The sequence below is a fragment of the Marmota flaviventris genome, chromosome 9 (genome assembly GCF_047511675.1).
Source record: "Marmota flaviventris isolate mMarFla1 chromosome 9, mMarFla1.hap1, whole genome shotgun sequence".
Lineage (NCBI taxonomy): Eukaryota > Metazoa > Chordata > Mammalia > Rodentia > Sciuridae > Marmota > Marmota flaviventris.
The window spans coordinates 62,297,571-62,325,440 of NC_092506.1; the positions used below are offsets into that span (position 1 = coordinate 62,297,571).

Sequence of the window (27,870 nt, forward strand, 5' to 3'; positions counted from 1 at the left end):
AGCATATGCAGCATGCTTTTAACCATGTAAAATAAATTTTTATTAAGATTGGAAGAATGGTCAAAATTTTAATATTAATTATCTTTGGTAGATTATGGGTGATTTATTTCCCATGTTTTATTTATTTTTAATATTCTCTTCATTGAGCATGTACCACTTTTATATTAAATAAAGCAGCAAAGATCATCTTTTAAAGTAGTTTACATATTATCTCAAGTTTCAAGAAAATTAAGTTTAAAATTAGATATAGTGGGGAAAAAAAAAGATTAGATGTACTTAATTTTTTCCCCTGTGGGACTGGGGATTAGACTCAGGGCTTTATACCTGGTAGGTAAACACTTTATACTGATCTCCATCCCAATTAAGATTAGATATACTTTTATTTTCCTCCCAATTTTTTTTTTGTTTTGTTTTTTTGGTACCAGTGATTGAACCTAGGGGTGCTTAACCACTGAGCCATATCCCCAGCTCTTTTTAATATTTTATTTAGAGACAGGGTCTCATTAAGTTGCGTAGGGCCTCGCTAAGTTGCTGAGGCTGACTTTGAACTTTCGATCCTCTTGCCTCAATCTCTCAGGCTGCTGGGTTTATAGGCATGCACCACTGTGCCCAGCCCAAATTTATAATTTCGGGAATAATTTGGGGATATAAAAATTTTTCTTAAAGGAAACTTTTGTATAGACAGTTCTTATTAAAAATCATTGTTGGACTGGGGATGTGGCTCAAGCGGTAGCGCACTCGCCTGGCATGCGTGCGGCCCGGGTTCGATCCTCAACACCACATACAAACAAAGTTGTTGTGTCCGCCGAAAACTGAAAAAAAATAAATATTAAGAATTAAAAAAAAAAATCATTGTTAAGGATAAGTTTGTAAATAAATGTATAAGCCTATAGTTGCTTGCTCTGTGCATTTGGCAGGTTCTAAAAATCAAATATGGTCTTTCTTCCACTGACTCTACAATTGACCTTCAAATCCTCCCCAGCCAAGCATTCTAGGCAGCCACTGTAGATCATTGTAGTTAGCCCACATAGTAAGACTTACTTGCTTTTTGCATATTAGGACCATCTTTTTCAGGCTACTAATCTATATAAAAAAGTCAAAATATGGAGTATATTGGTTTATGGTATGCAGCATCTCTTTAGTTGTCTAAATTACCTTTCTGCCTTTTAGGTGACGGAAGCTGTTTCATTATTCAGCAAGACCTAGACTATGTCATTGAGCTCACTGAAGCTGACTGTGACCCCGTGTATAAGGTATACAGGCATAAAAGGACACCAGGTCTGGGTGATTCTCTCCTGGGATCTAGGGCTTTGAAAGGACTAAATCAGGCTATCTGTGGTCATTAGGGTGCTAAAATACTGCTTATTATGGAAGTTATTATAAAATACAACTTATTATATAAGCGGTATGGTGGGACAGAAAGAATTCCAGGTATTAAGTCAAAACCGGCTGACTTCATCACTTACTGACTGTAGAAACTTGAAAAATTACTTTACTTTCTATCTGTAAATGAGGATAGTAATGAGATAATGCATGTGAAAGGTTTTTTTTTTGAGTACCAAAGCCAGGGGTGCTCTACTAATGAACTACATGTACCCCAGCCCTTTTTAAATTTTATTTTGAGACAAGATCTCACTCAGTTGCTGAGGCTGGACTTGAAATTGCTATCCTCCTGCCTCAGTTTCCCAAGTAGCTGGGATTAGAGGTGTGTACACCACACCTAACTATAAATATATTCTTTAAGTTTTAGCAATAATTTTATTTAAAGGTAAAGACTGATTATCTCATTTGATTAGAGTGGAAAGAGAAAAATGAAAGATGAAGTCATATTTATTGACCAGACATTATATTTGATGTTTTTGTAAATATTATCTCATCTAATCTTTATTACTTTTCCTTGAGATATGTGTGTTATTATTCCGATTTTTTCTTGTTTTCAAAAAGTTGTACAATTAATACATACCTATAAAAAGTTATAACAGGCTGAAAAGTTGGCTCTAAAACTTATATAATTCCAGTCTTTGTAGCAATAACTAGCATTTATAGTTTTGCATATATCTTTTAAGACTATTAGAGAATTTATATATTTGTATCCGTGTATTAATGCCCTTATATAAATATAGTTTTAATCTTTAGTTTGCATATATAACTGGGATTATTCCATAGATGTTTCCCTATGATTTATTTATTTTTTACTTAACATCTTGGAGCTTTTCCCAGGTAAATGCATATAGGTCCATTTTACTTTTTAAAATTCCTAAAAGTGATCTATATTGTGAACTGGCATATCATTTCCATTTTACAAAAGAGTAAACTGGGGCCAAGGATTTCTCAAAATGATTGAGAAAATTGCCCTAAGTCATGCAGTTATATGGTAGCAGGCCCTAGATTAAGTTAATTTCAGAATGCATGCTATTTCCCTGAGGTTAGTATTTCTTTCCTTTCTTTGAGAAGTTAATGAACTCCTTCTCAGAAAAAAGGCACATATTTGGAACTTTTTCACATACAATTTTATGAGGTTCAAGGATACCCAAGCCAATCTGTGGACCATCTGTCCCCAGATGCAGACCCTCTGCATGAAATCTTACACAACACTAAGAGGTTTGCATTTCACTTAGACCTATTAGTGTCTCTGTTCTGTAGTCTTAGCATTCCCTGACCTTGGACAAAGATTTTGTAAATTTGTATTATGGATGTAATCTTCTTTTGCCTTCAGAGTTACTAAAGTTTCTCAGACTCCTTTGGATTAATATGGGCTAATAGCAAACTTCCACCATTTTGAAATGAAAAAATTCTAGGCTTCCCTTGAGCTGTGAATTCTTGTGTTCCAGGTAGCCACGTGGGAGAAGCAGATCTATACGTGCTGTCGAGATGGTCTTGTGCGGCGCTATCAGCTTTCTGACCTCTGACCCCTTTCCCAGTTAGTGAAAAGGGTTGACCCTGATCAACAAAGAACAGAAACATTACCCATATTTCCCAAGGTCTGTGGCTCCTTAATGTCTTGGGCACCGCTTGGAAGTCACAGCAAGTTAACTGTACTGGCCCATGTGGAACAATCATCCCAAGACCTACCTTGAACTGAGTGAGAAGCTCACTTGTGCTCACTGCCTTTGCCCCAGCTTTTCTTTGCGTAAATTTAGCCCACAACACAGGGCAAAGATCTGGATGCTTATATTTTATTCTCTCACCAGTTGTGTTAATTGTTTACAAGGCACAGAGAACTAAAGCCTGTTTGCTGGAAGAAATAAAGAAAATATGTTTGGAAGAGTCTTGAGTTTGGAAAACTTTGTTAAATTCTCTTACTCGATCCAAAAGGGAAGATGATAGAACTCCTTCCTCGGCAGTCCCTGTTGACCTGGCCCTAGAGAAGGATATTTGGCATTAGCAGTAAATATCCTGAGAGAAATTCTTAGGCAGGGTATCAGCTCTCCCTGTTTTCCCAGAACTGAGGGGTTTGGGCAGCATGGGAATTTTGGTGCTCAAACTGGCACAGTCCCAGGCAAACTATTAAGGTTAGTCAGCCTCTGTATAGGTAAGGGAGTTGAATCTTGATCATGGTGAAGGCAGTCGTTGTCAATCTGTGGTCTCTGAAATAGTGGCATCAATATCACCTAGGACCTTACTAGAAAGAGAAAAGTTTGGGTCCCACCCCAGACCTGAGTCAGAAATTCTGTGAGTTTAGCCAGCAGTCTATATTGTAACAGACCTCCTAGGTGATTCTGCTGCAAGCTGAAGTCTGAACCATCGACCTAGAGGAAGACATCCTGAGGGCACTTTAGTTATAGCAGGAACCAGGGCTCATAGGATGGGAGATGTGACCAGAAAGGCTGACAGGACCAAATAGTGAAGAAGCTTGATTGAATGTCAGGTCAGGAGCTTGGACTTGGTCAGCAATGACAAACTATTGAAGAGTTTTTAGAGAATGGCATGGTCTCCTCTTTTCCTAAACATAAAACACTTATTTTCCCCAAACATAAAAATCGAATTGTAATGTGTGTGCCATGGTTTATTTTCACTTAGTATTTCCAAGATCTTTCCATCTCAGCACATTTAGACCTTCCTCATTGTTTTTAGCAATGTTGAGCATAAAGATACCCTATTATTTACAGTTTAGAGATGATTTTAGAAAGGATTCTTGGAGGATACAACACTTGAGCTGGGCTATGCAGGCTAAGATTTTGGTTTATTTAAGGGAAGAATGTTATTTCTGGCTAGGGTAATAACATGGTTAACAGAGTTCTTAAATATATATTTTCATCTGGGTGTGGTGGTGTGCCCCGGTGATCCGAGCAACTTGAGAGGCAGAGATAGGAGGATCACAAGTTTAAAGTCAGCCTCAGTGACTGAGCAAGGCCCTAAGCAATTTAGTGAGACCCTGTCTCAAAATAAAAAAAGGGCTGGAGATGTAACTCAGTGGTAATGCACCCCTGGGTTAAATCCTGGTACCCACCCCCCCACCCCCCCCGCAAGAAAAATACATTCTTAAAACTGTGACTTTCAGAGATTGAACACTGTGAGACTCAGAGAGATGAAGTAATTTGCCAAGTATCTGATTTGCCAAGTGTCTGAGAGCAGGAACTTTATCTTTTTTTTTCCTTCTGTTATCAGGAATTGAATCCAGGAGTGCTTAATCACTGAGCAACATCCCCCACCCTTTTAATTTTTTAATTTTGAGACAGGGTTTCACTAAGTTGTTCAAGCTGGGCTCTGATTTGTGATCCTCCTGCCTCAGCCTCTCAAGTTGCTAGGACTAGAGGTGTGCACTACCTTGCCAGGCTAACTTTTTCACTTATATTTTAACTTTAAATTGAATTTTTTCTACAACACTTTTGATTATACCTAAACCAGAGTGTCAAAATACTGCATTTTGTTGAATATCTAACAAGTACCAGCTCTGTTCTAAATATTATATTTATATATCTAAACATCCTTATAATAATTTTTTTTTCTTGGTAGTACTGGGGATTGTACCCAAGAGGGTTCTGCATCTGAGTTACATCCTACTCTTTCTTAAATTTTATTTTGAGACAGGGTCTCACTAAGTTTCCCAGGCTGGTTTCAAACTTAAAATCCTTCTATTTGAACTTATGAGTAGCTGGGATGGCAGGTGTGCACCTGAGTCTCGCTGTCCTTACAACACTCGTAAAAATCCAACGGGATTCCTGTTTTAATCAGATGTGGAAACTGAGACTCAAGAAATTAAATACCACAGCTTTGATTTGGACCTTGGTCAGTCTCCAAAATCTGTTTTTATATCCTTTCTATAATCATCTCTAAACTGTTTATGTAGTCACGAGCATCATGTAGTCTTGTGCAGGTGCCAAGAGAGATGACTGAAGTAATTTTTCTTTTTCTGTGTGAGTTTTCTATCACTTTAGCTCCCACACAAGTGTAGTCCCTTCTTGTCCCACTTATGCACATGGACAAGTTTTCCTCCATCCAGCGTCACAGTGGACTTGACCTTCCTGTCATCGGCTTTAGTCTCATCAAACTCCACCCCTAGCTGAAAGCTGATCTCCGTGTTCTTAAAAGTGCTCTGTGTTTTTTGATGTTGGTGTCTCCATTCTTTTTGATGATTGTGGTAGGCTTGGTCATGCTGGCTACTTGCCTGGTAGCAAGTGACTTTGTGTAGTCATCAAAATTCTTTCTGTGCACTAGTTTCCAGGTGCTCACAAAAGCATCTACCATGGTGAGGCTGGGCTAGGCTGAGAAGGAAGTTTCAAGAGATGGAAGGCGTGCAGAGGCTCTGGAACCAGTCAGCAAGCTCATTTTAAGGAGTGATTTTTTTATAGAACCAGGTAGACCAGAGGGGACAGATTCCAGAGTTTTGTGAATCCTAGGAGGCCAAGGGGGAACTTTCAGAAGTTCAAGAAAACAGGGTGACCTGAGCACCATGGCACATGCCTATAATCCTAGTGATTCAGGAGGCTGAGACTGGAGAATCTCAAGTTTGAGGCCAGCCTCAGCAACATGTGACACCCTAAGCAACTTAGGTTGTATTTCAAAATAAAAAAGGACTGGGGATGCCGCTCAGTGGTACAGTATCCCTGCGTTCAATCTCTAGTGAAAGAAACAGGATGAAGAGAGAGATGGCTGAGCACAGCAAATGACCATCTCTGAGTTCCCACTCCAGGGTTTACTCCTCTGCATTGCTGTCACATTCATAAACCGGTTTTCATAGGTCTAAAAAATTGATGTCCTGGTTGTGAGAGATGTAGTGACCCTTGACAGCTGCTCTGAAATCCAGGCCCAAACAGAAGGATCAGAGGCCAGCTCCCAGGCGCTCCAGAGCCTTGGGCACTGTGAGTTGAAGGAGCTCCAGTTGTCAGCAAAGTATTCTTTTCCTTTAGGATTGAGGAGTACGTTCTGGATCAAGAACAATGTAGCTCCTGTCCATCTGTGGCAGCACAGGCCTGGTGAAATCCTGTGGTGGATCTTGTTTCTTAGCTTTCAGGTGCCCCCTTGTGACTTCTAGTGAGAAGTACCTCTTTTTCTCAGGCTTGAAAACCTCAGTGGTCTCTGCTACGGAGTATACCATCTGGGCCAGACACAGTCCTACGTAAAGATTTCTTTTTTGGAACAAGTCTCTTTGTTACATATATTTTATGTTCTTTTATTTTACTCATTTTGAAATAATTTCAACCTTACAGAAAATTTGCAAGAACAGCACAAAGGATTTTAGTATACCCCTGCCCAGATCTCCCAGTTGTTAAACTTTTTATTTTATTATATTTGCTTTATTCTTATTTCTATGAGTGCTGTATATATTGTTTTTGATTCATTGGAGAATATATAAGTGTCATGTCCTGTTATCCTTAAATACTTCAGGATGTATTTACTAAAACAAAGGACACCCATTTATCACCACAGTGTAGCTGTAGAAGAGGGAAATCAACACTGACCCTGTACTGTCAGGGTCTCAGTACAGTCTTTCCTGGTGCCCCAGTGATGTCCTTTATGATCACCCTCTCCTCTGTTTTCTGGGATCTAATCCAGCATCACATGTCACATCTATTTGCTTCCTATCAGAAGCAGTGTCTTGGTTTTTCCTTTTCTTTCAGGCCTCTCTTGTTTTTGGAGTATAGGCCGATGTGGGGAAGAATCCCTAATTTGGGTTTGTCTTATGTTTCCTCATGATTAAATTTAGGTTATACATTTTGACAAGAACACCACAGAGGTGATTCTATGTCCTAAGCGCATCATATTGGGGGCTGAATGATGTCCACTTGTTCTGTAACTGATGATGCTTATTTTTTATTCTTTTTAATACATGACAGTAGAGTATATTTTGACATATTATACATCCAGGGGGTACAACTTACTCTAATTAGGGTCCCATTCTTGTGGTTGTACCTGATGTGGAGTTTCACTGGTGGTTGATAATGTTTATTTATACAAACAGTACAGGAGGACACCAGCCCAGGTGGACAGTAGCCCAAGGGACACCATACACCTTTACTCTGGATCCTTACTGGGGGCCTGGGTCCTTTTGGAAGTCTGAAGAGGAGCTGCAGCTGCAACCTGGGACTGAGTCTTGGTTTGAGCCTTTGCTTTGACCTTTGCCTGGCAGATCCTGAGACTTTAGCAACGTGGGCACAAACACACTTCCCAAGCTTGGGTAGGAGAGTTGATGGTGCTTGCAGCTGACACCCTTGTCCCCATTGGGCTAAGGGCCCCATAGCCTCGGCACATGCTCTCATAGCCTTGGTCTTGCTTGCCTGCCTCTGCTTTCAGCCCTTCTTGTATTTCTTGGCTAAATGCATGTTCCTCGGGAACTTGGGCTCTACCCTCTTCAGAAACTCTTAACTTTGTAATTGGGTTTTTGACACCATTTCTGTACCATTTTCAGGACTGGTTGTATTTGGTTGGTTTTTGGACTTGGCCACCATAACCCACAGCTCCTGAAGTACCTGGGAGGGTATCCCATATGCTTTAGCAGCCACTCCCTATCCTCCAGCCCTGACAACCATTAACCAATTTTTTGTTTCTGTGGATTTGCCTATTCTGGATATTTTGTGAAAATGGAATCATGTAATGTGTGAACTCTCAAGTCTGGCTTCTTTCTCTTGGCAAAGTTCATCCATATTTTAGTACATATCAGTACTTTGCTTTTTTTGCCAAATAATATTTCATTTGTTATGGTTAATTTTATGAGTAAACAGAGATGCTATTTTACACCTACTATAATGAGAAGCATTTAAAAACTTGACATCAAGAGTTGGTGAGGAGGGGCTGGGGTTGTGGCTCAGCGGTAAGCATTCGCCTAGTACTTGCGAGGCCCTGGGTTCGATCCTCAGCACCATATTTAAAAAAATCAATAAATAAAATAAAGGTATAAAAAATTAAGAATCCTTTAAAAAAAGAGTTGGGGGGAGGTGGAAAAGAAGGAATTCTCATACACTGCAATTGTCAGTGTAAATTAGAATAACCACATCAGACTTGGGCCCATGCCTATAATCCGAGCTACTGGGAGATTATGGCTGGAGCATTGCAAATGTGAGGTCAGCCTTAGCAGTTTAGCCAGGCTCTGTCTCAAAATAAAAAATAAAAATGGCTGGGGCTGTAGTTCAGTGGTAGAGCACTTGCCTACACACCTGGGTTTGATTCCTGGGCTTGATCCTTACCAAGTATCCATTTGGAAAAAAAAAAATGGTAGGGTTTATTCCCTACCAACAAGCAGAGGAACAAAAAGAAAAACCACATCAGAAAACTGGCATTACCTTACAAAGTTGATGCAATACCCAAATGTTTATCAACAGAGTAATATACCCTCTGTAAAAGTAGGTCATACACACAGAGATACTTTTTATTTGTATAAATCATATCACTTGTATAAAATTCAAAATATGTTATTATAAATAAATGCAATGAGCCAGGTGTGGTGGCACACACCTGTAATTCCAGTGGCTCAAAAGGCTGAGGCGGGCAGATTGCAAATCTGAGACAAGCCTCAGCAACTCAGTAAGGCCCTTACTAAGCAACTTAGTGAGACCCTGTCTCAAAATAAAAAATAAAAATGGGTAGGGATTTGGATCATTGGTTAAGCATCCCTGGGTTTAATCCCTGGTACCAAAAAAGAAAAAAAAAAAATATATATATATATATACACACACACACACACACACAGACACACAGTGATATGATAGAGCTGGTTTGTATCCGTTTGGAAAAAAAAATGGCAAATGCTACAAATCAGACTCTTTGGACCCCTCTGCAGAGCCAGTTGTTAAAAAGGGTAAGAGACTAATGAGACACAGGGTCGATATTCCTTCAACAAGGAACGTTCTCATACTGCTTTTTTTGTGCACATAAAATTATTTCATGAAAGTAAAAAACAGGAGTTAGCTAGTTGGAGGCCAGGTTCATGGTGGCTGGTGGGAGGGTTGTGAGCAGAGGTAACAGCATAGTGAATTTCAGAGAGAGCAGTTCAGGCGGTAAAAGTGCTGTGGTCCATTCTAACTAGCATGGTACATGTAGGGTAGGTGGAGGGGGGGAGAGTAGAAAGGGACACAGAGGGCTGGTGTGCCACAGGCGGCAGTTTCACCCTGGGCAGGAGAGACAAGGCAGGCAGATGGTGAGGGAGCCATAGTGGTCTTGCTGAAAGATGCAGCCAGAACACGGCCACGGCTGTGAGAAGTAAGGGCAGAGCAGGGGCCTGAGAGATGCCCAGGAGGCAGGATGGACTGGGCTTGGCGATTGACAGGAAGGGGGTGGTGTCAAACAGGGCTCGGCTGCCATCAACGAGATGAAGCTTGACACATCCTTGAAGGGTGGTGACTTCCTTCCAATGAGTGCAAAGTGAAACCGGGGAAGACTAACTACAGCGAGAGAACCAACAGACACTGTGCCAGCAGGTGAGGGAGGTTCACGCCATCTGTGATGTCTTGTTGACGGTACATACCTTTGATATGCCGGGCTAAAATGGCACTTCACTCTGTCATGTCCCCGTAAGCCAAGTCTACACATGAGAAAAGCATCAAAGAAATCCCAGTTGAAGATCATATATCTGACCTGTTGAGGTCATCAAAAACATGAAGAATCTAAGAAACTATCACATGAAGGGGAGGCATGACAACTGATGCGGTCTGGAAGTGGATTATCCCCCTGTTATCAGGTTTGTTCCCAGTGTGGTGCCATTAGGGATGTGGAGTCTAGTGGGAGTTGACTGGATCATTGGGGGCACTGCTTTTGGAAGGGATTCTTGTGGGACCCTGGTTGATTGCTGTGTGAGTGAGTTGTTATAAAATGGTTAGTCCTTCCTACTCTCTGACTTCTTGTCTCATTGTGAGGTCGCTCTCTCACACATGTGCTCCCACAATGATGCCTTATCTGTCAAGATGGGACAATCATGGGTTCCTTGCCTGAACTGGCATCATGCTGTTTGGTTCTTTCAACCTCCAAGATTGTGAACTAAATAAACTTCTTTTCTTTATAAATAATCCAGTCTCAGGTATTTTGTTACAGCAACAGAAAATGGACTAATACAGCAACTAAATGTAATATGGTGTCATGGACAGAATCTTGAAAGATATTAGGTTAAGAACTAGGAAACCGGTCTGGGGTTGTGGCTCAGTGGTGGAGTGCTTGCCTAGCATGCGTGAGGCCCTGAGTTCGATCCCTGGCACCACATAAAAATAAAACAAATAAAATCAAGGTATTAAAAAAATAACTAGGAAACCTGGATAAAATATGAACTTTAGTTAATAATAATATCTCAATATTGTTCATGGGGCTGGGGATGTAGCTCAAGTGGTAGCGTGCTCGCCTAGCGTGCGTGAGGTACTGGATTCAGTTCTCAGCACCACATAAATGTGAAATAAAGATACTGTGTCCACCTAAAAATTAAAGAAGTAAATATTTAAAAAAAATAATATATCAATATTGTTCATTATTTGTGACAAATGAACCACACTAATGTAAGATGTTATTAAAGGGGGCTGGGAGAGTAGCTCAATGGTAGAGCACTTGCTTAGCACATGTGAGGCCTTGGGTTCAATCCTCAGCACCACATAGAAATAAATAAATAAATAAAGGGATTGTGTCCATCTACAACTAAAAAACATTTAACAAAATAAAGATGTTAATAAAGGAAACAATGTGAGATATGGGAACTCTCTCATCTATCTTTACAACTTTTCTGGAAATATAAAACTATTTTAAAGTAAAAAGTACATTTTTAAAAAAATCTGCCAAATGCATTTGTTCTGAAAACTTTTAGAGTGGTAGAAGTCTTGCCTTGTGTGGGCAAGGCTCTGGGTTCCATGTCCAAAAATACCCCCCCCCCCCAAAAAAAAAAAACCCACTAAATAAACAAAAAAAGTAACTGCTGCTCTTTTTAAAAATAAAAATACAGTGGAGCAAAATGGGACTCTGTAACGCTCCAGTTTCTGAGTTGAATGACCAGGGTCACAGTAGCAGCCCCAGTTCTCCCAGTCCTTTCATTCCTCTTTGAGAGCCAAGCCAATTTAGTGGTTTGTTTAGGAAGGAAGGACTACAACTCCCAGAGTGCCCCTGGGCAGTTGTCAGGAGCAACCAAGGAATGCAACTAACAGCCCTGCTGGAGTTTAAGGAGTACTAGGATTCACTGCCTGCCAGCCATGGGCCAGGATTATTACTCTGTGCTCCAGATCACTCACAATGCAGAGGATGCCCAGATCAAGAAGGCGTAAGTTGAAGTGGGAACCAGGCCTGAGGGCTGTGCAGGCTGCCCCACCCTCATTCCTTCCCAGCCCAGCTTTCCTGCATAGCTTAGCAGGCAAGATGAGCCTGATTCTTATCTTGCATATCTTTATCCTGGTTTGGAGCTGGTCCAGGGAAGGGGATGGAAATCTCCCTTTATGCTCTGTGCCACATTGTCCTCTCCTGGGTGCTTTAGCTTTCCTAGCAATGAAGTGGGGACAAAGGAACTATTTGAACTTTATCCTGAATATTATGGAGAACCAAAGGATTGTAAACAGGGGAGTGAACTGGCAGATGATGTGGATATGTTACAGATTTCATTCTGGTCATCATTTGTTTATTAATTTATTTAGTGGTACCAGGGATTGAACCACAGGCCTCCTGCTTGCTTCGTATGAATTTTTTGTCATTGACTAAACTCCATCTCTAAGTCGCAGAGAATTTTGGGTCCTTTCTTAAGAAAATTGAGGCTGGCTGGGTGTGGTGGTGCACACAGCAACTCAGGAGGCTGAGGCAGGAGGATCACAAGTTTGGGGCCAGCCTCAGAAATGGGAGGAATAGAAGTTCATTGGCTCAGACAGAGGGAAATGAAGGGAAGGAAAGGGAGATGGAAATAGGAAAGACAGTAGAATGAAACAGACATAACTTTCCTATTTCATATATGAATATACCACCAGTGTAACTCCACATCATGTTCAACCACAAGAATGGGACCCTAATTAGAGTAAGTTATACTCCATGTGTGTATAATATGTCAAAGTACACTCTATTGTCATGTATATCTAAAAAGAACAACAACAAGAACAAAATGTAGTGAGATCCTGTCTCAAAAAAAAAAAAAAAATGCTGTGGATGTATCTCAGTGATAGAGTGCTCCTGGGTTCAATCCTCATTACTTTCCCAAAGGGGGGGGGGGAATGTTAGGTTAGGAGTAAGCACATTTTTCTGAAAAAAAAAAAAATGTGTATACACCCATACACACACTCTGAAGTACTGGCAATTGAACCCAGGAGCACTCTACATCTAAGCTAGATCCCCAACCCTTTTTATTTTGAGACAGGATCACTCAGTTGCCAAGGCTGTTCTTGAACGTGTGATCCTCCTGCCTCAGCCTCCTGAATAACTGGCATTACAGGCATGTACCACCACACCCAGCTGGAAAATTTTTGTTGTTGTTGGATCTTTAAAATTTTTTTTCTTGTTTTCTTTGAACAAAAATTTAACAAGTATTTGCTGAGCACTGACCAGATAGGTTAGGTGCAGTGGTAGCAGTGTGGAGATCTAACTGTAACCAGACAGACATGTCCCCTTCCCTCAGGCAGCCTGACTTTGCTGGTGAATACAGATATTGATTACAGCACGACTATGATGACTGTTAGAAAAGGGAAAGAGCACGGTGCAGAGGAGCCTCTACTGGAAGGAGAGAGACCTTAGGAGGCTGTCATGGTCATGTACACAGAAGTCAAGGCTTGAAGAAGGACAAAACCTCTTCAGTGGGCTTCAGGGAAAGGAGGGATTGAAACTGGCAGTTCACTGGGTCACTGAAAGGCAAAGAGGAGGAACAGTCGAAGACACTTATTTTATTGAATGTGTAGGTGCAATCGGGAGAACCTTCATCAATATTTCATTGACTCCTCACAATGACCCTGAGAGGCAAGTGCCATTATTATCCCAAGGCAGAGCTAGCAGTCAGAAACCATCCCTTCTAGAGGTGCCATCTGTGGGCTCATCTCCGGGCCAGGTCCTGTAGGGGACCCAAGGAGGGTGAGTGGAGTCCATAGCATGGTTGGAGAACAAGACAAACTCATGAGACAATTTGAGAACAATTCAGTCAGCACTGGCTAGGTCATGTCATTGTCCAAAGGGACCCATTCAGGAGAAGGTTACCAAGAGGCAGAGCAGTTGGAGGGCAGAAGGATAAGCAAGCCTAGTTTGAATCCAGGTTCTCCTGCCTGCTGCTGTGGGAATGGGCAAATCATTTAACCTCTCTGAATCTGATTCTCATTTCTGAAAAAAAAAGGGAGGGGATTGTTGTGGCACTGAAATAGGATTAGATGAGGGCTGGGGTTGTGGCTCAGCAGTAGAGCACTTGCCTAGCATGTGAGAGGCCTAGGTTCAATCCTCAGCACCACATAAAAAATAAATAAGTGAAATAAAGGTATTTTGTCCAACTAGAACTAAAAAATAAATATTAAAAAAAAAAAGAATGTGTAAGCTAGGCACGGTGGTATAAACCTGTAATTCCAGTGATTTGGGAGGCTGAGGCAGGAGGATCCCAAGTTTGAGGCCAGCCTCAGTAATTTATTGAGCCCCTTTTTCAAAATAAAAATAAAAAGGCCTGGGGACATAGCTCAGTGATGATAGAGTGCCCTTGGGTTCAATTCCCAGTACTCCCCCCCCCCCACACACACACATACACACACAGTGATTAAAAGAACTGCCTATATTTCTTTTATTTTATTTTATTTATTTATTTTTTTTTTTAAATTTTTTAATATTTATTTTTTAGTTTTCGGCAGACACAACATCTTTGTTGGTATGTGGTGCTGAGGATCGAACCCGGGCCGCACGCATGCCAGACGAGCGCGCTACCGCTTGAGCCACATCCCCAGCCCCAATTTTTTAAAAATATTTTTAGTTATAGATGGACCCAAAACCTTTATTTTATTTATTTTTATATGGTGGTGAGGATCGAACGCAGTATCTCACATGTGCAAGGCAAGTGCTCTAACCACTGAGCCCCAGCCCCAGCCCAATATATTTCTTTTTTTAATTTATTTTTTAGTTGTAGTTGGACACAATATCTTTAATTTATTTATTTTTATGTGGTGTTGAAGACCAAAGCCAGGGCCCCACCCATGCTAGGCGAGGGCTCTACCTCTGAGCCACAACTCAGCCCCAGAGCTGCCTATATTTCAAACAGCCCTTAACTCTTCTCCCCTACAACAATTTTTAAGACATGACACTCTCCCGTGGTAGTACCTTGATTTCGATCAAAAACAAACAAACAAACAAAAAACAAATCCCACTAAAGTTATATAATGAAGAAAAGCAAGGCTGGAGTAAGGCCCTGGGTTTGATCCTCAGCCCTGCAAAGAAAAAAAAAAAAAAAAAAGAATCTGGGCTGGGGATTTGGCTCAGGCGGTGGTGCTGGCCTGGCATGCGCGTGGCGCTGAGTTCGACCCTCAGCACCACATAAAATAAAGATGTTGTGTCCGCCGAAAACGTTAAAAATATATATATTAAAAAAAAATCTCTCTCTCTCTCTCTCAAAAAAAAAAAAAAAAAAAAGGAATCTGGTCATCTCTAACTAGGGGCAGTGTAATCCCAGTTACTCAAGAGGCTGAGACAGGAAGATCATAAATTAGAGCCCAGACCCGGCAATTCAGCAAGATTCTGTCTCAAAATAAAATTTTAAAAAAGCAGTGTGGGGGAGGGGGGGGGAGGGGAGGGGGGAGGGGGGAGGGGGAGGGGAGGGTAGGGTAGGGGGAGGGGGAGGGGGAGGGAAGGGTAGGGGGAGGGGGAGGGGAGGGGAGGGGGAGGGGGAGGGGAGGGGGGAGGGGGAGGGGAGGGGGGAGGGGGAGGGGAGGGGGAGGGGAGGGGGGAGGGGGATGGGAGGGGGAGGGGGAGGGGAGGGGAGGGGAGGGGGAGGGGAGGGGGAGGGGAGGGGGAGGGGGAGGGGAGGGGAGGGGGGAGGGGAGGGGAGGGGGGAGGGGGAGGGGGGAGGGGGACTGCGTTGGGGAGGGGACTCCTGGGGAGAGACGCGGTCCTCTACAGGATGAAGGGGCAGGCAGGGGACATTTAGAAGGGAAAACTGGTAGGACTTGGTGACGGACGGGATGGGGAGGAGGGAGCAAAGGAGAAGTTGGGGTCAAAGATGATGCCCAGGTTTCTGGCTGCTGTGCCTGGAAGAAGGAGTGAGCCCTGAAAGGTGCTCCCTGGGCCAGCGGCGTGCGAGGCGCTGGGCACCGGCGGAGCGGCCAGCGGGCGGCTGCCCGGGGCAGGCGGGGCCCGGAGGGCGGCTCGGGAGGTCCGCAGCCCTGCGGGAGCGAGGGAGAAACTAAAGAGGAAGCGCAGAACCCTGGGCACGCCCACAGGAAGGCGAGGTGGCACTGCGACCCCGTCTAACTGGGACCTGAGAGTCTGCAAGAATTACTTCCTTTTGTCCTGAAGTCCCCTCGCACCCTGCCAGGCATCCTGTGGCATCCTGCTCAAGGAGAACGAGTCAGGGGAGTGGACGGAGGAGGGTGGGCTGCAGTCTTCACGGGGTCTCTTCAGGCTGCCTGGTCCCCTCACTGAAGGTCTTGGCTCCTGCCACAGGCCCTGCCCACACACTTCTTCTGTCAGTGCAAATGAAGGAGACGAAAGCAGACCTCGGAGTCTATGAGATTGTCAGGCAATGGAGGGGCTCACTTTCTGGTTAGAAAATGGCCACCGTTGCAGGAGGGGTCTGGGTGTTTATAGGTTACACAGAGAGGTGACTTAATCATTGGAGACTTCAACAGAACGTGTCAGTTTGAGCAATCAGGAAAAAGGTTGTAAGCATTTGAAACTTGTTTTTACTGGGAAAGGATGGGGGGTCTCAGTGCTCATCTCTTTCCTCTGGAGGTCATTGTATTCAAAAGGATCAATGTTTATCCAGGGACTGTCATTTTGGGATTGACATGTGCTTCCTTCCCAGGGATTGTCTTGTCACTGGGAAAGGATTTACTGGGAAGGATCAATGTTTTGCCTTCTTCCTCCCTCCCTCCTCCTGGGTCACACTGTATTGGGGTTATCATTTTCCATATCCTTCACCTTCCAGATTTCTAAAGCTGCTGCCTCCTGTCACTTCTATGGGTTTAGTGAAGGTCAGGGCCCCAGGGTTCCTAGCCTCTGTGTACTCTGTCCCTCATCTTTTCTCCCCTGCCTGTACCTTGGTGAATGGCCCCTATGGTAGCTCTGCAGATCATCCAGACAATGCCATCTTTTCCCTCCTGGGAGACTGACAGTGCATGACAGGCTGCAGTTATCCTGTGACTGAGAGGTACAGAATCGAGAGCAATGAGCACAGAGCGGGAGACCTTGAGGACCTGGCAGGTGCGGAGTGCTTCTCTGTACAGGCCCTTCCCACACCTTATTTTATCCTTCTCCAAAGAAACCTGTGGGTCAGTTTCAGTCTTCTGAGAAGCAGAGACCAAGATGGGGTTAGATGTGCACAAAATAGGTCAGGAAACCGCAAGGAAGGAGGAGTGTGCAGGGGGAGAGCTTCACACTACAGAGCAGCCAGGAGATGGGGAAGAAGGGCTTGGGTAGGGAGAGCTGTAGCTCAAGGATCTCAGGCAGGCTTGTCCTTTGAAGGGGTGCCATGCTCACAAAAATGGGCCACCATGCTTAGGCATTGGCTGGGAGAGCTTGGGGAACAGATGCCCACAGGGCAGCTCCTGGGGCTGCCAATTGGCCACGATCCCTACATCCCTACACCAGGTTCTCTTCAATGCGCTCTGAGCAGTGCATCTTGGTGGCTGCCACAGTCTGTGAGGTCATCCCTGATTCATAGCTAGGCAGTTGACAGTGGCACCTGCTTGGGGCCATGCTTCTCCGGAATGGGTCAGCTGTTAGGACTCACACTCACTTTCTCTCCTCTAGTTACCGGAAGCTTGCCCTTAAGAACCACCCTTTGAAATCAAGTGACCCTGCAGCTAAAGAGACCTTCAAGCAAATAGCAGAGGCCTATGATGTGCTGAGTGACCGTGAGTGACCATGAGGCTGCTCCAGGAGATTTCTGTCATCCCCTCCTTTAAGATCGTCCCTTAAGTCTCTATAGACTATTGAGTTTTCTGAGGGGGTCCTAGAGAATAAGTATCTGTCCTCCCTGCCCAGTATCTAAACAAACTGAGAATATAAAGAATCGCCTGTCTCAGTGGACACAAGCTAAGGTGAGAGATGGGTGTGCAGGGTCACCAGGGCAGGGCAGGAGCAGGGGCACATTCCCCACACCCCACGCCTGGAAGATGGAGCCTTCCCCCAGGAGAGGAGTGGAAGGAAATGCTGGCTGCCAAGGGGAAGAAGGCCAAGGCTGAGCAGGGTGCCACTTCCCCTTCCCAGACTGGCTGAGGAGCGAGTCTCCATCACCTCAAGGACAGCAGGAGCATGAAGGGGCAGAGAGAGAGGCCAGGAGTCTTCCTTCAGAAGTCTCTGTCTTAGGGAAGCCAGAAGCGTGGGGCAAGTGTGATTCATAGCCCCAGCACAGGGCAGTGCTCTGTGGCTTCCCTGGGAGATTGTCCTGGAGACTCTGCTTATGCAGGCTGCACAGGAGGGCTAGGAGGCCACCAGGGTTTCTCCAGGGCTGGGTTTTCAGGACTTTGATAGCCTCGAAAGCTAGCATCTGGAGGCTTTAGAATTCTCAGATTCAAAAATTTCAGGATTCTAGGATTGTAATGACTCCCAGAAAAACAGTAGCTGTGAGGACTGAGTTAGGCCGACCCCAGGTCTGTAGCCTGACCCAATCCCTACCCGACCCCCACCCCACCCCCGGAAATCTGTTTTTTTCATCTCTCTTCTGGGCTATCGGGATCCCTAGGCCCACTCAAGAATGAAAGTCACCTCCAACTTCTAGGATCTCATATCCAGAAACTCTGGGATGAGCCGCAAGCCCCTTGGAAAAGGTTGTTTTGTCCCATCTCCTTTCCCAGGTCCTCCTTCCCTCTCTCCCCTCTAAGCTCTTAGCCCCCAAGGCTGTACCCCTCCTCAAGGTCCTCCTGCCCACAGCTGTGAAGAGAGCCATCTATGACAAGTTCGGAGAAGAAGGCCTGAAGGGCGGGATTCCCCTGGAGTTTGGATCCCAGGCCCCGTGGACAACTGGCTACGTCTTCCACGGCAACCCTGCTAAGGTGTTCCATGAGTTCTTCGGGGGAGACAACCCCTTCAGTGGTAAGAGATCCTCCCCGTCTCCTTGCCTCACTGGGAAAGGACATGGCTAAAAAAGACGCTTTTCTCTAAGTAGTTTTGTTTTGCTTTTTCACCTTAAGAAATACATATAGAGTATGTTTTTTTTTTTTTTAAAGGGTAAAAGAATTTATTGAAAAAGAAATAAATTCCAGACCTACATTTCCTTTCCAGAAGCGGTCTTCTGGAAGTTTTCTATGCCTTGATGAGCACATTTTTTTTGTTAGCCCTTCATTTTCTTAAGGAATCAGACTACATTATACACACATTTTTAAACTTAAGATATCTTGGAGATTATACAACAATACATTGTGCTACCTGTAGATCTACTTTATTTATTTTTTTCCTCCCTTGTAGCACTGGGTATTGAACCCAAGGCAGTAAACACATTAGGCTAATGCTATATCCCCAGCCTTTTTTAAAAAAATTTTTATTTTATTTTATTTTAAATACTTATTTATTTATTAGTTGTAGCTGGACCAATACCTTTATTTATTTATTTTTATGTGGTGCCCAGGATCAAGCCCAGGGCCTCTCACGTGCCAGGCAAGTGCTCTACCACTGAGCCACAACCCCAGCCCTAAAATTTTTATTTTGAGACAGGGTTTTGCTGAGTTACCCAGGCTGGCCTGAAATTTGCAATCCTCCTTCCTCAATCTCTTGAGTAGCTGGGATTATAGATGTGGACCACCATGCCTGGCTACTTTATTTCTTTTAATGACCACATAAGACTCCATTGTACAGATGTGTATTGGTCAGAAATCGGTTTCAGGCTTATGCACACTTGTAATCCCAGCAGCTCTGGTGGCTGAGGCAGGTGGATCGCGAGTTCAAAGTCAGCCTCAGCAACTTAGTGAGGTCCTAAGCAACTTAGGCAGACCCTGTATCAATATAAGAAATAAAAACAAAAGGGTTGGGGATGAGGCTCAGTGGTAAAGCACCTCTGGGTTCAATCCCTGGTGCAAAAAAAAAAAAAAAAGGAGCAAAGAGAGTTTGCAGGGCCAGTGCTTACTTGTAAGGGAAAGTTGGCCTCTGGGTTTGGGGCTTCCTTAGGCAGTGTGACCAGGGACTATACTGCCACAGAGCTCCATTCCAGGGTTCTTGTGTCTGTTCTCCCTGTAGAGTTGAGGGGCTGGGTTTGCTGTGGCCTTGCTCTTGATATCTACTACCTGCTACAAAGTAGGTATTGGGTAAACAAACAAATTTAGTATTGCAAGAGGGAACTAGGTAGTTCACAGGCCTCTTTTTTTTTTTTAAAGAAATATTTATTTATATGTGGTGCTGAGGATCAAACCCAGTGCCTCACACATGCTAGGCAAGCTCTCTACTGCTAAACTACAACCCCAACCCCTAGTTCACAGGCTTTGATGAACCATCACATCTTACAGGGACACAGTGTGAAGCCACTGTACCCACTGCCTAAGTTCACTGCATCATTTTAACTTGTGAAGTTCATTCCATGGCATTAACGACGAGAGACAGGGTGCATCACAGTGACTCCTGTCTATAGTTGATGATGGGCTTTCACATGAACAATATAGCATAGGGGTTAGAATTTTTTTCCTACAGTCAACTTGTCCTGTGGCGCGGGTCAACTTCTCCTAGTTGTGGGAGTATGAGAATTTTTTGTGGCCTTTCCAGCCCAGTGAAATAAAATTGAAGGGCTGGAGGCGTAACTAGGTGGTAGAGCACTTGCCTGGTGTGCATGGGGCCGTGGGTTTGATCCCCAGCAATGCAAAAATAATAAATAATAAGCAAATAAATAAGCCAAATAAAAATGAAAAATGCTGAACCCAGTGCCCGATGCAGGGTAAGCTCTCAGCAAGTTTCAGGTCTTTATCATCTTAATGGTGGAAAGCGGATCAGGCATTATTACCCCATCCCGCAGACAGAACTGAAGGTTTGCACAGCACCTCAGGGGCTGGGCTGGGCTGGGGCTCCCTCTCTGCACTCAGGTGGAAGAGCACAGGCAGGGAGCATCAGGGGAGGCTATGGCTGTAGAGCTTGGCAGTGAAGCTGAAGAAATAGGACTTTGGGGTATGCTGGTGGCTTCTCAGATTTGCCAGAGACTAGCATTTTCCTCCTTAATATCAGCTGATAACTTCATAGAAACTTGAGTCTGGGATCTCTAGTGGTCTTGGGCTGGACAACAAGGGGAAGTAGAACCTGGGGAGGAGTAGGGAGGACTCAGCTCTGAGCCTCTGGAAAAACAGGAGTCTTTTCTGGCACTACCAGAATCTGCCACTAGAGGGGGTGCCTCACATCTTGAGATAGCCTGGGTTGGTAACTCCCAAGTTGTAGGGAGGTAGGTGGGGTGGAGGGCAGTCCAAAGTGGGAGTGGGGCCACTCCTGGATCTGACAAGGAATGATATTCACTGGTCTGCAGTGGAGGACAGAGTCTTGATCTGACCAGTCTGAGAGGTGGGAATGGGGTGCTGGTGTCACACTTGGGTCACTAAGAGATTGGAGGAAATACAGGGGATAGGGAGTGTGTGTGTGTTTGTGTGTGAGAGTGTGTGTGTGTATGTGTGTGTGTGTGTGTGTGTGTGTGTGAGAGAGAGAGAGAGAGAGAGAGAGAAATGTGTGTGAAGGTGAGAATCAGAGTCTTTGGACCCAGTTTTTCTTACTCATCTCCCTATATCCTATAGAATTTTTTGATGCAGATGAAGTGGATTTAAATTTTGGGGGGCTCCGAGGCCGAGGGGTCAAGAAGCAGGATCCCCCCATTGAACGGGACCTCTATTTGTCCTTGGAGGACTTATTCTTTGGCTGCACTAAAAAAATTAAGATCTCCCGAAGAGTGAGTACTTGGTTTGCTCCTTCTGGGAGTCACTATCTGTCCCTCTACACCCCACCCCCGCCCCTGTCACTTTCTTCCTTATTCTAACTACAGAACTCAGGAATGGTTTCTGATGGAATCTTAGATTGAGAGACCTAGGATCTTAGAATTCTAGGATCTGAAATTTGGGACAACTGAGGGGACTAGCCTGTTTCTTTTCCTAGAGCAGAAGTCCCCCCTGCAGCCCTTTACTGGGGTAGGACCCCTTCCTCTCAGTTCAGCCCCTCGCTGTGGGAAGTGGGAGGAGTCTCCTGTGAACCGCACTCTCTGGCATTACTTAAACATGCCCCCAGGATTTCATGAGGGGTGTGCCTCATAAGTAAGAGGGAGCCATGTGGGCATAGAGGGTTGGCTGGGACAGTCCCCAAGGTCACTGGTTAAAGAAGACCCTTGTGAGTCCCAGAGTTCAGTCCTTGGTTTGACTCTGTCGTATATGCCAGTTTCTGCCATAAACTGGTGCCCTCACCTTTGCCCAGCAGAGGACATGCCTTCCACAGATGGCACCCCTGTGGGCAAGTGCTTGGGGATGGATGGACAACATATGGGGAAAGCTTTGTCGGGGTCAAATCTGCTGACTTCCGTGTTCTTTTTTCCTTTGGGATTAAGAGAACTGCCAGAGGCTAAGGTTTAGGATGTCTGGGATTTGGAGAGAGGAACTGAGTACATTTTCATTGTGCATTTTTTAGTGGCCAGGGATGGAATTGTGAGTTCGATCAACTCATGGCTTCTCTGACCCCAGCTCTAGTACAAGTCATGCCCTGCCACCCTAGAATCACAAGTTTTTAGCTCCAATGGTAATGAATGAGTGTGTGAATGGCTCAGGGCAGGACCTCCCCACCCTAGGGGTCTGAGCCTGAGTACAAATTCTGCAGAGCATCTTTCATGTGTGCAGAGGGGGCTCATGGGATCTGAGTGCGCCCCCTCCCACCATCTCCCTGCAGGTGCTAAATGAGGATGGGTACTCCTCTACCATCAAGGACAAGATCTTGACGATCGACGTGAAGTGTGGTTGGAGGCAGGGCACACGCATCACCTTTGAGAAGGAAGGGGACCAGGTAAGAGGGAGGGAGGCTGACTAGCATCAGTCACCAGGCTCAGATGGTGAGAAGACGAAGGGGAAAGAGAAAATGATTTTGGTCTGGTAGGGAGTCCTGGTTGGATGACCTCTAATGTCCTTTCCCAGGGACACAGCCTCACAATGCCTTTGTGAGTGGGCAGCTTAGGGGTTATCCCCATTTTACAGAGTGGGAAACTGAGGTCCAGAGAGGGAAGGAACTTATCCAGGGCAAGAACACAAGAGCTGAACCCAGTCTTACCCTCAGTACTCTGATTTTCTTCAATGCTTTTCTATATAAAGCCCAAGTATAGGAGCTCCTCAGAACCACTTACAAGTAATAATTTTAAATCAAAGACTTATGTTTATCAAAATATAAAATTAAATGTCCTAGGCATGCTGAGTCCTAAAGTGCTGAGAAGAGGCAGAGCAATGGAATATTCAGAGCCAAGAGAGATTAGCTCCTCTGCCTGCACTTCTTGCTCCTTTCTCACCTATAATACTTCTTCCAAAAAGGACCCTCCAAGTTGGGCACAGTGGCATGTGCCTGTAACTCCAGCTACTTGGGAGGCTGAGGCAGGAGGATCTCTTGAGCCAAGGAGCTTGAGGTCAGCCTGGGCAACATAACAAGATCTCACTTCAAAAAACAAACAAAAGAAAAAATAGCCTTCAGGGCCCACCCCCAATGTTCCCCTTCTGGACAACCTTCCCTGGTCACCCCACATGAGTCAGTACCTCCTAGGAGCCCTTGCCTCTGGCCTCCCTTTATCCTGACCTCAAAATAGCTGAAGACTCACTATGTGTCTATCTCAACATCCAACTGGGAGCTCCCTAGGTGGAAAGGGCTGGTTTGATTCCTTAGTCCCCTGTGCCCAGAAGAGACCTCAGCAGCTTTTTGGTGACTTGGTGAAACTTGGATGAGGGGTGTCACTTCTGAGTTACTCACAGAACAAAGATGTGCAGGCATTGCCTGACCCAGCTCAGTGTTCCCACTGCCATCTGAGGAAGTCCCTCTCCCCTCCTGCTGAGTGCATCCATGTTGAGTGTGCTCAACTGAGATATGATTCAGGGAGACTTGTCTGGGTAAGCTTCCAGAGCAGGGTCTCTGTGCACTTCCAAAAATCCTGATCTGATCTCCCCACTGTACAGATAGAAGACATGGAGACAAGTAGAGGTGGGAACTTGGCCAAGTCACACAGGCAATTAGTCCTTGACACCCCTTGACCTCTCCTGCCCAGGGCCCCAACATCATCCCAGCCGACATCATCTTCATCGTGAAGGAGAAGCTCCACTCTCGCTTCCGCAGGGAGAACGACAACCTCCTCTTTGTGTATCCCATCCCTCTGGGCAAGGTGAGTGGACACCAGCCTGGACTTGGCCCCCTCACCCGGTCACTAAGTCCTGGGAGTTCCACACCCGCCCCCACATGGCTCTCCACTTCCTCTCCCTATTGGTCTCCATTGTGCGGTTCTGGGCAGTGCCGGGTCTGTGCACAGGCCTGCCGTCCCCCTGCCTGCTGTCCCCCGGCCTTCCCCCCGGGCACTTTCCACATGCTGCCTCTCCGCTCTCTTGCTTCTCCTGGGCCCCCTCTGCCTGAAATGCCGCCTGCCCACTTCATCTACAAAGGCCCTTGTCAACTGCTGCCACCATGCGGAGCCATCCTCCACTCCAGAATGGCAAGGGGCCCCTCCTAGGTGCCCACAGACTCCTTTATTTCCATCTCTATCATATCCTTACATTAGATCACTTCGACTGACCTGCTGGACTGTGCACTCTGGAGGGTAGGTCGTGGCCTGGGGCATCACCTGATAGTTCTCGAACAGTGTTTGTCTCCCTAGTGCTGAGCTCAAGGTTTGGCATCAGATAGGCTCATCAAGTGCCTTCTAAGTAGGATGGCCCCAGTGACCCTCCCCACTCCTATCTTTTGGCCCTGACCCCCCCAGGCCCTCACCTGCTGCACTGTGGAGGTGAAGACTCTAGATGACCGTCTACTCAACATCCCCATCAATGACATTGTCCAGTGAGTCCACCTGCCTTGGGCCCTGATAGGCAAGAGAGGGCTGGCCTGGGACTTAGAGGGTAGAGTCAGAAAGTCCGCTCAGTACAGTTGTGCAAGCTGTACCCAGCACAAGGGTCCCTTGCCGAGAGGGTGAGAGAAGACGGAGGACAGCCCACACTCTGGCCAAGCTGTGGACTGCACTCACCTGGCAAAAGGAACGGCTCTTCTAATTTCCATGAAGCCACGGAAAGACTAGAGGCCCCTGTGTTGGGCAATTGCTGTTGTCTTCAGCCCTTCCAAACTTCGCACTAGAGTTCTGAGAAAGGCCTCTGCCTGGGAGTTTTGCTCAGCTGCCTGGCACCCCCCACCCCTTTCCCTGCACTGTCGCCCATGCTTAAAACAAGACTCCTGGGGCCCTCCAGCAGAGACCTAGTGTGAACAGGTCTTCCAGGCAGTGCACCCTTTGGGACAAGCCAGCCTCCTCTCCCACCCAGTCTTGCTGCTGAGAGCCACCCTGTGGTGGAAACTGGGGTGCTGGCCCATTCCTGTGGCTATGTGAGCCTGGGGTGGGGTGGGCCAGTCAGGGGCTGCTCCAGGGTGCCCCCTCAGCTCCCTTCTTTCTTCCCTCAGTCCCAAGTACTTCAAGAAGGTGCCAGAGGAGGGGATGCCTTTGCCCGAGGACCCCACCAAGAAGGGGGACCTCTTCATCTTCTTTGACATCCAGTTCCCCACCCGCCTCACACCTCAAAAGAAGCAGATGCTGCGTCAGGCACTGCTGACCTGACGTGGGGGGCTGGAGTGGTGGAGGAGAGGGCTCCGGGCCTGACCCGCCGGCCCCACAGTGCAGGGCTGAGGAGAGGGAGGAGGGCTGGGAAGCTAAGCTGACATAATAAAGATTTATTATCCTCCATTTTCACCCTGGAGAGTGTTTGGGAGGAGTTTCCTGCTGGCATTTTTATTTTTACTTCTTCTTCTTATTATTATTATTTTTTGTAGTGCTGGGGATGGGCCTCATGCGCCCAGCAAGCACTCTACCACTGAGTCACATCCCCAGCCCCCTGCTAGGCCTTCTTGCGGATACCAAGAAGCTGGACACTTGGCTTCATGGGCAGGTCCCTGAGGATTCAGGGCCTTGCTGCTCCACCTTGGTGCAGGGCTGTGTGGCCTCTGAGTTCTCAGCTCTGATGACTTTTCATGACACACAATCTTTAGAAGGGCTATTTTCTGGAATGTGGTATGTCACATTATAGAGACAGGAAAACTGAACCACAACAATGTTTGTCCCAGCTTACTGGGAGTGAAAGAGCTGTCATCAGAACAGTCACTTCCTGCACTCACCAGCACACAGAGAACACAAGCACTGGGATGGCTTTGGTTTCTCCCTCCCCAGCCTTAATTCTCTTGCCTGTGAAGTGGGTTCTGGGCTGTCTCTAGGCAGGAAACCTGGCTTCTGGCCCCAGCCCTGCCCCTGCCTCCCTGCACCAGTTACTGCCCACGTCTTGTTGGCAAAATAGAGCTCATACCCCCTTGTGGGCTTGAGGATTGGGATCATTGATGTGGAAGTGCTTGGTGAACTCAGGCTTGGATTTCAGGGAGCATTAAGCATTGCTATGGATTGGCCTGGAGGGGTTCTGACCTCCAGGCCCAACTAGACCCATGTGGCCCACACCTGCCCCACCAAAGCCAGCAACGGTGTACCATGCTCATCTACTGTGCTGGGGGTTAGAGTCCCCTCTCTGGAGTCTGAATGTGGGCTATAAAAGGTCCAGGGTCATGGAAAGAAGGTGGCCTCTTCTGTGGGGTGGCTTCAGATGTGCTGGAATAGGTCCCACATCATCTACATAGCTTGGGATCTCCCTATTCAAAATACCATATTAGCTTAAGTTTCTAAAGTGGGAACTCAGAACTTGGCAACCATTATTTTAGTTTAAGAGATAATGCTTGGGCTGGGGATATAGCTCAGTTGGTAAAGTGCTTGCTTTGCATGCACAAGGCCTGGGTTCAATCCCCAGCACCAAAAAAAAAAAGAGAGATGCAGTGGCACAGACCTATAATCCCAACACTGGGGAGGCTGGGGCAGGAGACTCACAAGTTTGAGGCCAGCCTCAGTAACTCTGTGAAACCCTGCCTCAAAAAATAAAAAGGGCTAGGGAATATCTTAGTGGTAGAATGCACCTGGATTCAATCCCTAGTACTGGGGGAGGGGTAGTGAAGACAGGATATCACTATGTTGCCCAAATTCCTGGGCTCAAATAATCCTCCTGACTCAGCCTTCTGAGTAGCTGGTAGCACAGGCATTTGCTACTGTGCTCAGATTCAGCAGCCATTTTTAAACTGCCATGGAGAAGGGAGCAGCAGAAAGATCTTGAGATAAAGACTCCAGGGCCAGGGTTCTAGGAAGCATTTCAGCACAGTAGTCTCAAATATGTGGGGAGTCAAAAACACCTGTTAGAATACAAGGTATGTGACCTTGGGCAAATCACTTCACCTCTGTGGGTGAAGGTTACAACCTGCATCTTGCAGGTCATCTGTGAAAACCAGATGGAGTGAAAGACTGCCCTCTGAGGCAGGACCTAGGTGGATGGGTGTCATAATTGTCTCTCAGTTCTGAGTACAAGACTTGGGTGGGTGAGGGAGGGCAGGGCCTTCTCCAGGACGGCTGCTTCTGATCCTTATGGTGGGCTCTGGACGAAGCCTGGTCTTGGGCCCAGGGATAGACCTCTATGAGATTTCCATTACCACTCTGTGGCCTATGAGTCAGGTAAAGCAGGCTTATCACAGGCCATCTTACAGGCTTTACTGAGGCCTACTGTGTCTTCCAGTGATCCCTGCCACCTCTTCCAGCTGTCATTCCAAGGTCATGCCCGGAACTATACGGAAGTCTGATAGCCTTGTGTTCACCCCAGTGTCTGGGGCACAAGGCTGGTGAGTAAGCAGCTGAGGCAGTTCACCTCCAGCTGGCCTGCTTAGCTCTGTTGACAGACATGCTTAGGGCAGCAAGCTGTCCCTTTCCTCCAGTGCAAAACAATTAACAGCGCACCTCATGGGATAATGTGAGGGCACACAGGGCAGTGGCCAGATCTCTTTATGTCAACTTCTTGCAGCAGAGCAGACCCCAGGTTGGGGGCCAGGGTTCCAGGAAGTGTTTCCGGACAAGTCCAAGGTACATGGGGAGTGAAACACACTTGTTGGAATCCCAGGTGTGTGACCCTCCTTGGGCAAATCACTTCACCAGGTTCTGCCGGTACCATTCCCTCCAGCAGGCTCACTCTGCTTGCTGCCTAAAGGCACTCAACCCTGTCCCTCCTGCAGACTATGAGACCTCAGCTCAGTTTGTCAGAAGGTAGGAAATAAGATGAGGAATCCTGGGCC

The 27,870-nt window shown here is 45.9% G+C and overlaps 2 protein-coding genes across 3 annotated transcripts in view; both read left to right on the forward strand.

Moving 5' to 3' along the window:
• Paaf1 (proteasomal ATPase associated factor 1) overlaps positions 1-3,265 on the forward strand; it is a 28,683-nt gene extending 25,418 nt beyond the window's left edge. For both annotated transcript variants that reach the window (XM_027942724.3, XM_027942723.2), the window contains 2 exons: positions 1,171-1,253; positions 2,832-3,265. In XM_027942724.3, the coding sequence (XP_027798525.1) occupies positions 1,171-1,253; positions 2,832-2,909 (161 nt within the window). In that variant the 3' untranslated portion in view covers positions 2,910-3,265. The remainder of the gene's footprint in view (positions 1-1,170; positions 1,254-2,831) is intronic.
• Positions 3,266-11,597: 8,332 nt separating this feature from the next.
• On the forward strand, positions 11,598-25,419 carry Dnajb13 (DnaJ heat shock protein family (Hsp40) member B13). Its single transcript, XM_027942840.2, has 11 exons — positions 11,598-11,665; positions 11,876-11,949; positions 15,627-15,820; positions 16,144-16,214; positions 17,308-17,411; positions 18,430-18,591; positions 21,255-21,406; positions 22,387-22,500; positions 23,738-23,851; positions 24,443-24,519; positions 25,129-25,419. The coding sequence occupies exons 1-11, from the start codon at positions 11,598-11,600 to the stop codon at positions 25,280-25,282; spliced, it is 1,284 nt and encodes a 427-aa protein (XP_027798641.1). The 3' UTR covers positions 25,283-25,419.
• The last annotated feature ends 2,451 nt before the right edge of the window (positions 25,420-27,870 follow it).

What these genes read in the sequence shown, in the direction of transcription:
- Dnajb13 (XM_027942840.2), top strand. Translation starts at nt 11,598, where the DNA reads ATGGGCCAGGATTATTACTCTGTGCTCCAGATCACTCACAATGCAGAG. An exon ending in CGTCTAACTGGGACCTGAGA is followed by an intron (nt 15,821 to 16,143) that starts GTCTGCAAGAAT and finishes GGGTGTTTATAG; the next exon opens with GTTACACAGAGAGGTGACTT. An exon ending in TTGAGAAGGAAGGGGACCAG is followed by an intron (nt 22,501 to 23,737) that starts GTAAGAGGGAGG and finishes TCTCCTGCCCAG; the next exon opens with GGCCCCAACATCATCCCAGC.